At 37.9% G+C, this 12,282-nt stretch overlaps 1 protein-coding gene across 1 annotated transcript; it reads left to right on the plus strand.

Moving 5' to 3' along the window:
* The first annotated feature begins 289 nt into the window (after positions 1-289).
* Positions 290-6,089, plus strand: KRT27 (keratin 27). The gene is made up of 8 exons (XM_055575919.1): positions 290-733; positions 1,204-1,286; positions 2,073-2,229; positions 2,725-2,886; positions 2,970-3,095; positions 4,782-4,999; positions 5,201-5,250; positions 5,806-6,089. Exons 1-8 carry the CDS (start codon positions 290-292, stop codon positions 5,946-5,948), a joined length of 1,383 nt encoding a protein of 460 aa, XP_055431894.1. The 3' UTR covers positions 5,949-6,089.
* Positions 6,090-12,282: the final 6,193 nt, after the last annotated feature.

Consider the following 12,282-nt stretch of genomic DNA (forward strand, 5'->3'; position numbering starts at 1 on the left):
TAATAATCTTGATAATACTCCTCCCTTTCTCATTTTGGAGATAACAAATAACCCCAAGGCAACTATCCACCTACAGAAATGGACACATTAGGGTAAAGGCATTCATTTAAGAAAAAAATACCTAATTATGAATACTTCAGATGAGCTGGCAAACACCATTTTGCTATGGGTAGCAGAGTTCACCAAGAAACACCCTGATAATGTGTATATAAAGGTACACGAAACTGTTTCAGTAGGACATTTGCCATCAGAGCTTACCTCCAGGAACAAGCAGGGCAGTCTAGACACCATGAGCGTGCGCTTTTCTTCTGCATCCAGACGCCTTGGCTCCTGCGGAGGAGCTGGCTCTGTGCGGCTCTCCGGTGGGGGAGCCGGCTTTGGGGTCGGCAGCACAAGCAGTGTGCCAGGCTTTGGAAGCGGCTTCACCTGCGCCTTTGGAGGCAGCTCCTCTGCGGGAAGCTACAGCGGGGGGCTGGGCGGAGGAAGTGCTTCCTGCACGGCCTTCACTGGAAATGAACATGGCCTCCTCTCTGGCAATGAGAAGGTGACCATGCAGAACCTCAACGACCGCCTGGCCTCCTACCTGGACAATGTGCGTGCCCTGGAGGAGGCCAACTCCGACTTGGAGCAGAAGATCAAGGGCTGGTATGAGAAATTTGGGCCTGGTTCCTGCCGTGGTCTCGATCACGATTATAGCAGATACTTCACGGTGATTGACGACCTTAGGAACCAGGTAAGAAACACAGTGCCATGAGGTTTAGTACCTGTAAGGGTAATTAGCCGCACAGGCACAGATGCCTAAGTGATCACAGCAAGGCTTTGCTCTCAGCTGCTAATTTTCGGTAGTTTATTAATATTAAAACTAACTTATATTAAAATTCTGGTCTTCAAACTTGGCTTACTCATCATCTGGTATGTGGTATACATGTTTATGCTTTCAGAAATACTAAAATATCAAAAACTGCCCAATGTCTCCAGTTATATATTTACATAGAAAGTTTTCCATAGAAAGTTTTTTCTTTTTTAATGGGTAAGATAGAGAGTAAAAGAGGCTATACTTAAATTTTCCATTTTCAAGAATCATCTTCTTATTAGAGACAGGATGCCAAAAATATTGCTATAATTTTATAGTTGACTTTATTTCAAGGAAATCTGAATGTTTAAAAATATTTCCTCATTCTTAACTAATTCTCCATTTATCAGATAATTTCTGCAACAACAAGCAATGCCAATATTGTCCTGCAAAATGACAATGCAAGGCTCACAGCTGATGACTTCAGACTAAAGTAAGTGGGGCTGAAAAGAAACCAAAACAGTTGCCTAAGCCTTTCCCTCTTTTATTTAGGCTATTTGAGGTCACCTCCATTCTTTGAGTTTATTTGTTTTAAACCAAATGCGTGTTCGAATGACTCACTGAATTATATATTTTATTGGAGGACTGACACAAATGAATGTCAAAGTCATACAAAAGGGAATTTTGAGTTTTCTCATTCTCTTGTGTCAAAGAAATTTATTTATTTTTATGATTATGAATAATCTACCTGAAGTTTGGAGTATATTTTAACAGTTGGACTCAAAAGCTTAGTTTGAAGGGTGTTTTGTTTTGTTTTATACAGTTTCTGCCTTAACCTTTATTAATATCCTTTCTACTTTGAGTTTATTCTATTTTATTTTATTTGCCATGCCTTGTGGCATGTAAGATAATTAGTTCCTCCACCAGAGATGGAACCCTCTGCAGTGCAAGTGCAGAGTCTTAACCAGGAGACCAGCAGTGAAGTCCCTTAGCTTGAGTTTTATAATGACCTAAAAGGTGATGATGGGGCTTCCCTGGTGGCTCAGAGGGTAAAGAATCTGCCTGCAGTGCAGGAGACCCCAGGTTCAATCCCTGGATTGGGAAGATCCCCTGAAGAAGGAAATGGCTACCCACTCTAGTATTCTTGCCTGGGGAATTCCACGGACAGAGGAGCCTGGAGGGTTACAGTCCACGGGGTGGCAAATAGTGGGACACAACTGAGCGACTTAACACAAAAGGTGATGACTGACGTGATGACGCTTTCAAATATTTTTCCAAGGTTTGAAAATGAACAGGCCCTCCATCAGAGCGTGGACGCGGATGTCAGCAGTTTGCGCAGGGTCCTGGACGAACTGACTCTGTGCAGAACGGACTTAGAGATTCAGCTGGAGACACTCAGTGAGGAACTGGCTTACCTCAAGAAGAACCATGAGGAGGTAGGTGGTCTCTCCCCCCTGATTTCACAGCCTGCCTTCCTCCCAATGTTTAAAAATACATTTCATGGCATTGAAACATGTATAATATCATGTATGAAACGAGTTGCCAGTCCAGGTTCGATGCACGATACTGGATGCTTGGGGCTAGTGCACTGGGACGACCCAGAGAGAAGGTATGGGGAGGGAGGAGGGAGGAGGGTTCAGGATGGGGAACACATGTATACCTGTGGCGGATTCATTTTGATATTTGGCAAAACTAATACAATTATGTAAAGTTTAAAAATAAAATAAAATTTAAAAAAAAATACATTTCAGATGACAAATAGAATATCTTGAATTCAAGAAAGAATTTGTTGATTTCTCCATATGGCTTATGGTCTGAAATGTTTCTGTTCATCTGCCTCCAAAGAAACCCTAACAGAAGTTTCTAACCATATGGATCTTGTCTGTCTGGCTCCTTCAGAAATGTTCCGATCCCAACATGGTTTCTTTTAGGAGATGAAGGCTCTGCAGTGCGCGGCCGGAGGCAATGTGAACGTGGAAATGAACGCGGCGCCCGGCGTGGACCTCACGGTTCTGCTGAACAACATGCGGGCCGAGTACGAAGCCCTGGCGGAGCAGAACCGCAGGGACGCGGAGGCCTGGTTCAACGAAAAGGTAAAAAGCAATCTAGGGATGCGCTGACTTGGCACCCGGTGCTGATCCAAGCATCGCTCATAACAAGGCTCATAACGTTTCAGAGCGCTTCGCTGCAGCAGCAGATTTCTGATGATGCTGGCGCCACCACCTCAGCTCGGAACGAACTGACTGAGATGAAACGTAATCTTCAAACCCTGGAGATTGAACTTCAGTCTCTTTTAGCAACAGTAAGTAAAAATGACGCCAAAGAGTTGCTTTAGAAGTTGAGGGGAAAAGATCAGAGTTTTTCTGCCACCTGTTATTATTAATTTTCATTTTTATCCAGTCATCACTCTGCCTGAAATAAGATACATTTGCATTTTTCACAGTGGAATATCTTTGGCCTGAAAATTGTACCAAGATGCTAATAATTGTGAAATGTTAGAATTAAAAAATACAATGATTTTTTAGGTACTCAAAAAGAAAAAGTGGCTAAGTAAGACTCTGCACTCCCAATGCAGGGAGCCCAGGTTCCATCCCTGGTCAAGGGACTAGATCCCACATGCTGCACCTAAAGATCCCACATGTTACAACTAAGACTTGGCACAGCTAAATAAATAAATAAAAATAAATAGCAAAAAAAGAAGAAAACAGTTTTTACCCTGAGTCTTCTCTGCCACGTCAAAAGATCAAAAATCACTGTTCATGGAATGCAAAAACACACTTGCACCCATCCTAGTTTCTTTATCTAGCATTCCTTTGGGCCACTTAATTTTAATTGGAATACTCATAGGTTCCCTTTTAAGTGACATAAACAAGCAAAGTAGAGGCATGAAGGCTGCCCATAAAGCTCAACATGCATGACAATATTATTAATAATAACCGTTTTCATTAAGGGTTGCCCAGCACTTTCACCCACGTGAGTCCACAATAACCCTGGGGCTTGGGCAGACCAGACTTTATATTTCATGTTATTATTTCCAAGAGAAGAATCTGAGGTTCAAAGAAGTTAAGCAATCTTCCAAGAGTCCCACAGTCAGATACTAAGGTACCAGAACTTCTCTCCTAATTTTCTAATTCCTAAGTCTATTGTTTTTCTACTATGGCTAGTAAACTTCCAGAAGAGGCTGTAAATATATGTAAAATTCTTGCAGGTACAAGAATAAGACACGCTCATTGTCATCCCATGTAAAATTACAGCAAGCACCCATAAAGCCAATGTATCAAACTATTTAAAGCCTAGGAAGACCACTCTTTTCTTGGGATCATTCTACTTTCAGAAAATTTATGCAGAGGTTACTTTTTTTTAATTTTTTTAAAGTATATTTTTAGCTGCCTTCAGTCTGCATTGCTGCACATGGGCTCTCTCTATTTGTGGTGAGCAGGGGCCACTTTCTGGCTGCAGTGTGCAGGTTTCTCATTACAGCGGTTTCTCTTGTTGCAGAGCATGGGCTCCAGAGTGCAGGCTCTGTAGTTATGGCACATCCCCTGCACTGTCAGGCAGATTCTTAACCACTGCACCACCAGGGAAATCCCAGGATTACTTATTTAATGTAAGAGCTATAATCCTCATGACACAAAGCTGCCACATGATTAGAAATGAGTTCACAAAGTGTAGGGGGACTTTAATTCCTGGAAACAGTGGCAAACTGTACCAAAGCACAGGGTAAGTGAGAGGGGACAGATCTTTAGACTGTGTCCTAGGAGAAAACAATTTTTCTAACACTCTTGGGGATATGAATAGCATTTACCACCAACTGTACTATTCTCCAATAGATTAAAAATAGTATAACATCTAATAAGGGCAACAATTAGTATTAAACAAGAGGAATACGGTTATTATATAAGGATAACTCTCTCAATATCTCTTAAGTGCTTTGCCATATCCTAAAACAGTGACATCAACTACTAAATTATGTCTCACTGATCCTCAGAAACACTCCCTGGAGTGCTCCTTGACGGAAACAGAGGGCAACTACTGTGCCCAGCTGGCCCAGATCCAGGCTCAGATCGGAGCCCTGGAGGAGCAGCTGCACCAGGTCAGGACCGAGACCGAGGGCCAGAAACTGGAGTATGAACAGCTCCTGGACATCAAGGTCCACCTGGAAAAAGAAATCGAGACCTACTGCCGCCTGATAGATGGAGAGGATGGGTAAGTACTATTTACACTGAAAAAACTATTTTAAGGTTATTAAAGACTTCTTTGAAATCCAAAGTATCTATGATCTAGGTCATGTGTACATAAACTCTTAGTGTTAAGAGTTCAGTTATCTCCCATCTTAAATCATTCATCTTAAATCAGTTTCTTGCAAAACAGTGTCAAATATTTAATACATACTTTATATTTTTACAGCTCTTGCGCTAAATCAAAAGGCTATGGTGGGCCAGGAAATCAGATAAAAGGTAAACAAAAGCTGGGATGAACATTCAACATTTGTATTTGTTTCAAGGAATGAGTTATTTCCCCTTTATGAATTTGATAAGTTCTAACAATTCATATCTCATTTTACTTTTTTCCTTTTTAAAAGTGAAGTATAGTTGATTTCCAATGTTGTATTAAGTTCTGCTGTACAGCAAAGTGATTCAATTATATATATATACACATATACATATTCTTTTTTAATATTCTTTTCCACTATGGTTTATCATAGATTATTGAATATAATTCTCCATGCTATACAGTAGGAACTGGTTTATCCATTCTGCATATAAAAGTTTACATATGCCAAGCCCAGCCTTCCAATCCACCCATCCAAACGCCTCCCGCTAGGTGACCACCAGTCTGTTCTCTGTATCCCTGATTCTGTTTCTATTTCATAAAGAGGTTCATTTGTGTCATCTTTTAGATTCCACACATAAGTGATATCATATGCATTGTCCTTGTTATTTTGACTTACTTCACTTAGTATGATAATCTCTGGTTGCATCCATATTACTGCAGTATATATGTCATTTTAGATCCATCTAAAGCCACCGTGGTTAAAACAATTGTTGAAGAAATAGATCCTCGTGGCAAAGTTCTGTCCTCTAGAGTTCACACTGTGGAAGAGAAGTCCACCAAAATCAACAACATGAAGAGTGAACAGAGGGTGCCTTCCTGAGCCCAAAAGGATGCCCCTAAATCAAAATATCAAATCAAAGCTAGGTTCCTAAATAAGAGCCCTCATTTCTCTGCTTTTCTTCCAATGAACTTTTAAAAAAAAATTATTTTTAGAATAGTAACATTTCTTTGACTTTCTCTGTGGTGGTGTTTCAATAAAAGTTCTTCCTGTTGCAAGTCATCTTCACTGGTTCTGGTCATTCTTTGCATTTTAAATATACCCCCCCTCCAACAGAAACTGAATTTGTTTTTAATTTCTTCTCTTTAAGGCAATGGTCTTCACAAATTAGTTGTTAAGTTTAATAGGCAAAAAACTAGTTGGTGTCTTTTTCACATCTTTGTCAAATTTTAAACCTTCCTTCCTTCAGTAAATACTTGTTAACCATATACCAACAGTAAGACTAAAACAGTTAATAAAATCCAATCACTGAGTGCAACACACTCATAGAAGTAGAAATATAAGGAATTGAACAATCAGAAATAAATGACATAAAGACTAGAATGACATTAGAAAAGGTCAACAAAACTGAGTTGGTTTTTTTGAAAAGATAAAATTGACAAATCTTTAACTAGACTAACCAGGAAAAAAGAGAGAGGACTCAAATAAATAAAAGTATCAGTGAAAAAGGAGACATTACAACAGATGCCTGAAATACAAAGGCTCATAAGAAAACACTAGAGGGACTTCCCTTGTGGTCCAGTGGCTAATACGTCATGCTTCCAATGCAGAACGCCCAGGTTCTATCCCTGCTCAAGGATCCCACATGCTTCAACTAAGAGTTTCCATGCTGCAACTAAGACCCAGTACAGACAAATAAAATAAATATAAAAAAAGAAAATACTAGAATATTTATATACCAACAAAATGGATAATTTAGAAGAAACAAATTCTTAGAAACATACAATTTACCTAGACTGAATCATGAAGAAATAGAAACTTTGAACAGACCAATAATGAATAAAGAGATTGAACTGGTAATCATAACCTCTCAGCAAAGAAAAGCCCAGGACCAGGTGGTTTCCTGGTGAATTCTACCACTTAAAGAATCAATGCCTATCTTTCTTAAACTCTTCCAAAAAATTTAATAAGAGGAAAATTTTATAAACTCATTTTACAAGGCCAGCATTACCCTGATACCAAAGACAAAAACACTACAAGATAATAAAATTATAGATCAATATCTCTGATGAACATAAGTGCAAAAGTCTTCAACAAAATATTAGCAAACAAATTCAAGAGTGCATTAAGAAGATCATAAACCAAGATCAAGTGAGATTTATCCCTGGGATGCAAGATGGTTCAATACATAAAATCAATAAATATGATACATCACATTAACAGAAAGAAGGATAAAAATCATATGATCATCTCAATAGAGGCCGAAAAAGCATATGACAAAATTCAAACACTTTCACGTTAAAAATACTCAAAAAATTTGGTATATAAGGATGTATTCCAACACAACAAAGACCATATATGACAGTCCCACAGCTAACATCAAACTCAATGGTGAAGAGCTTAAAGCTTTTCTCTAAGATCAGGAACAGAAATCTTTTCTTCTAAGATCATGTGCACTCTTGCCACTTTTATTCAATACAGTACTGGAAGTCTAGCCAGAGCAATTAGGTATGAAAAAGAAGTAAAAGCCATCCAAATCCAAAAGGAAGAAGCAAAATTGTCTCAGCTTGCAGATGACATGATCTTAAATATAGAAAACACTAAAAACTTCCTCAAAAAACTATTAGAACTAATAAATTCAGCAAAGTTGCAGGATACAACTCAACATTTTTTAAAAATCAGCTATAGTTTTATATACAAATTATCCAAAAAAATTAAACAATCTTATAAAAAAGAATAAAATATCTAGCAATAAATTTAATCAAAGAGCTAAAATATTTGTACACTGAAAACTATAAAACACTGATGAAAGTAATTATAGCAGAGGCAAATAAATGGAGAGACATTCAAGTTCACAGACTGGAAGAATTAATATTGTTAAAATGTTTCTACTACCAACATGATCTATAAATTCAAACAATCCCTATCAAAATCCCAACTGTATTTTTTTACAGAAATAGAAAAAAATGCTAAAATTCATAGAGAAACACAAAAGACTCTTGATAACCAAAGCAATTCTGGGAAAGAACAAAGCTGAAGGTATCACACTTCCTAATTTCAAAATATATTACAAAGTTACTGTAATTAAAACACTAGTCCAGGTTCGATGCACGATACTGGATGCTTGGGGCTGGTGCACTGGGACGGCCCAGAGGGATGGAATGGGGAGGGAGGAGGGAGGAGGGTTCAGGATGGGGAACACATGTATACCTGTGGCGGATTCATTTTGATATTTGGCAAAACTAATACAGTTATGTAAAGTTTAAAAATAAAATAAAATTTTTAAAAAAATAAATAAATAAATAAAAATAAATTAAAAAAAAAAAAAAACACTAGGGTAGATATATGCTGCTGCTAAGTCGCTTCAGTTGTGTCCGACTCTGTGCGACCCCACAGACGGCAGCCTACCAGGCTCACCTGTCCCTGGGATTCTCCAGGCAAGAACACTGGAGTGGGTTGCCATTTCCTTCTCCAGTGCATGAAAATGAAAAGTGAAAGTGAAGCTGCTCAGTCATATCTGACTCTTAGCGACCCCATGGACTACAGCCCACCAGGCTCCTCTGTCCATGGGATTTTCCAGGCAAGAGTACTGGAGTGGGGTGCCATTGCCTTCTCCCAGGGTAGATATATAAGTAGCCAATAAACACACAAAAGGAGGCTCAACTTTACTAATCATTAGGGAATGCAAATCAAAACTGAAAGGAGATACCACCTCATATGCAAGTGAATGACTACTGTCAAAAAAAAAAAGAAAATAACAAGTGCTAGTAGGGATGTGGTTGCCAGGTGCTGGGAAGAGGAGGGAATGGGAGTTATTGTTTAATAGGTATGAGTTTCAGTTTTATAATACGAAAACAGTTTTGGAGATGGATGTTGGTTGCAAACATTGTGAATGAATGTATTTAATATCACTGAACTATACACATAAAATGATTAAGTGGTAATTTTATGTTTTGTGTATTTTACTGCAATTGGGGGGGGGGGTGGGCAGTATGGTGGGAGGGGAGAAGACAGACTTAAACCATTGAAACAGAATAGAGAGCTCAGAACTAAACTCACATGTATACAGTCAACTGATTTTTGACAAGGGAGCCAAGGATACATAATCAGGAAAGGACAGTTTTTTCAACAAATGGTATTGGGAAAACTGAATGTCCACATGTAAAAAGAATCAAATTGGACCCCTATCGTACACTTTTCATACTGTTCATAGAAGATGAGATGGTTGGATGGCATCACCGACTCGATGGACATGAGTTTGAGCAAGCTCTGGGAGTTGGTGATGGACAGGGAAGCCTGGCATGTTGCAGTCCATAGGATCACAGAGTCAGACATGACTGAGCGAATGAACTAAACTGATCATACACTATTCACAAAATCAACTCAACATGGATTAAAGACATAAATATTAAGACCTGAAACTATAAAACTCTTCAAAGAAAACATAAGGAAAAGCTTCTTGACATGGTCTTGGCAATGGTTTCTCAGATTTGATACCAAAAGCAACAGGCAATGAAACCAAACATATATCCAGGACTTTTTAACATAACTTCCAGGGGAAAAAAAATCAAAATAATGATAATGAACACTTGCTATGTGCTAGGGTCTATTCTGCGCATGCATGAAGCTCAGTCGCTTCAGTCGTGTCTGACTCTTTATGACACTATGGACCGTAGCCCACCAGGCTCCACTGTCCATAGGATTCTCCAGGCAAGAATACTAGAATGGGTTGCTGTGCCTTCCTCCAGGGAATCTTTCCAACCCAAGGATCAAACCCAAGCCTCCTATGTCTCCTGATTGGCAGGTGGGTTCTTCATCACTGGCACCACCCGGGAAGTCCACGGTCTGTTCTAAGCATCATTTAATTCTCAAAACAACACTATGAGGTAGATTCTATTAACACCCTCTTTTTACAGATGAGAACACTGAAGCAGAGAGTGGTTAGATAATTTGCCCAAGGTCACACAGCTAATAACTGGAGTTGCTGGAATGCTAACCCAGGCAGTCCAGCTCAGAGTCTGTTTGCTTAATTACAACATAACACCATGCTAGTGAGAACGTCATGCTTCCACCTTCCAGCAAAGAAAGGAATTTAAAAAAAAAAAAAAAAAAAAAAAAAACTACTAAATCATCCTAACTCCAATCAGTCTGAGATTAAGCAGTCATCAGAATCTCCTTCCCAAACAAATCAGGGAAGCCATTTTGTGAGAGGAATTAGCACACCAGAGTCTGATACTCAGAAAAAAAAACAAGAATCTGGTGACAAAACAAACTTTATCTGTGTTCAAGAAACACACTTTTCTAAACTTGGCTAGGAGAAATGTAGAATGTTAATTTTAAACAATAGCAAAAGATGCCAAAGCATATTTGAAATTAAATGCTAAATTTATCAGGGAAAAAATTAGCATCCAATCATTAGAATAAGATAATGTAAGGAATAACTTTATCCTGAAATAAGCAGACATTAAAACTGCCTAACTTAAAGTTTGTGTGTTCAATTATTTATGAGTACCTACACTGTTGTTCTTCAGTTGCTAAGTCGTGTTCAACTCTTCATGACCCAATGGACTGCAGCACTCCGAGCCTTCCAATCCTTCACTCTCTCCCGAAGTTTGACCAAGTTCATGTCCATTGAATCGGTGATGCTATCCAACCATCTCATACTGTTCATTGGATTCTACCTACACTATGTGTATTATATAACCCAATAGATTCTCAAGAAATGATAATGATATGCAGCTGAATACATGTTTCTTATCGTTAATAAAATAACCACTGTCAGGGAGAAATATATAGACAGAACTAGCCTAGAATATTTAACTCTGTCCCCCTCTTCTAGAAAGGACTAAAGCATGTCTAAACTTTTGTAGTAATTGTTAGTTTGGAGAAAATCTATGATTAAAAAATTCAAGAGGTTTGCCCTTGTGAGTAAATAGATAACAATGTTTCACTGAGTTTGGCATCATACATTCCAGTCCTGCTTTGATATAGAAATGCTTTATAATCTGTGTTGCCTCTTAGCTTCACAGCCAACTTGTCTTCAAAATGATTTTCATAATATATGCTTACCTTATTACACAAAAGATTATCACTTAATTAGTATTTATAAAAGATCTAGAGATAAGCAGATTATGCTAATAACACTTTGCAGTCTCATAATACCTCTTATCCACAAAACTCAAGACTTATCAACTCTTACACTGACAACATACTCTGTTTTTCTTTTCTTTTTTTTTTTCTTTACATGTTTTTAATTGAGTTGTTGAGTTATTTTGGATACTCATGGGAAACATGGACAAAAAGATAGAAATTTTGACCAGGTCACTACAAAATCCGTACCAAGTTTCTAAATATGAGCTGAATCTCTTATCACACATTGTTCTAAATGTGTCCCAATGGTCTCAGTTAGTTTTACCTTAATTATCTTTAAATACTTTGGGTCAAAAAATATGGATTTTTATGGATTCTGGTATACCAAATATCATTTAAAAACAATAATGTTGGATGTTTTTCAAAGGTATTCACTATCCGCAACATTGACAACTCTTATTCAGAAAAACTACTGTTTCAAAATTATTTGGACACATAATCAGTTAACCAATCAATTTGCACCATTTTAAGTGATGGACAGCTGACCCTGTCTGACATGTCTACTTTATTATAATAATTTAAATAATTAACACTTACAAAATGTTTGTGCCCATCCAACTGTGTTGTAATCATTAATTATTGGAGCTGCTCAACATTCATTTGAGACTTTTCAACGTTATTATTTTCATTTGCCCAACAGGGAAAAGAAGAACAACCAGACAGGATGACTTCCCATGGGCATCAAAGCAGAAGGAGGAAGACTCTGCTCACCAATGACAACTAATCTTTTATCTCGAGTACCATGATTATTGGTTTTCTAAGTAGTGATGAAAATCCCCCTCTTTTTCATATATTTTACTCCCTCCGCACCAACATGAAGCTCATTTCTCAAAAAAATTCATAATGTCTTAAATACATACATTTAAACTATAAAACATTAAACAATATTTTTGAATTAGAAAAATGAGCAATTTGGAGGCTCAGAAGTTACTTGAATAGACATTCTGTTCCTGGACTAAACCGAGAAATCTCAATACAAGTAATTTTTCTGTCAATGCCACATACTCACTAATTTTTAGTTAAATTGATAAGCAAAGTTCTGCAGGACTTTTATTTCTGTTTTTTT

The sequence above is a fragment of the Bubalus kerabau genome, chromosome 4, assembly GCF_029407905.1.
Source record: "Bubalus kerabau isolate K-KA32 ecotype Philippines breed swamp buffalo chromosome 4, PCC_UOA_SB_1v2, whole genome shotgun sequence".
NCBI classification, from domain to species: domain Eukaryota; kingdom Metazoa; phylum Chordata; class Mammalia; order Artiodactyla; family Bovidae; genus Bubalus; species Bubalus kerabau.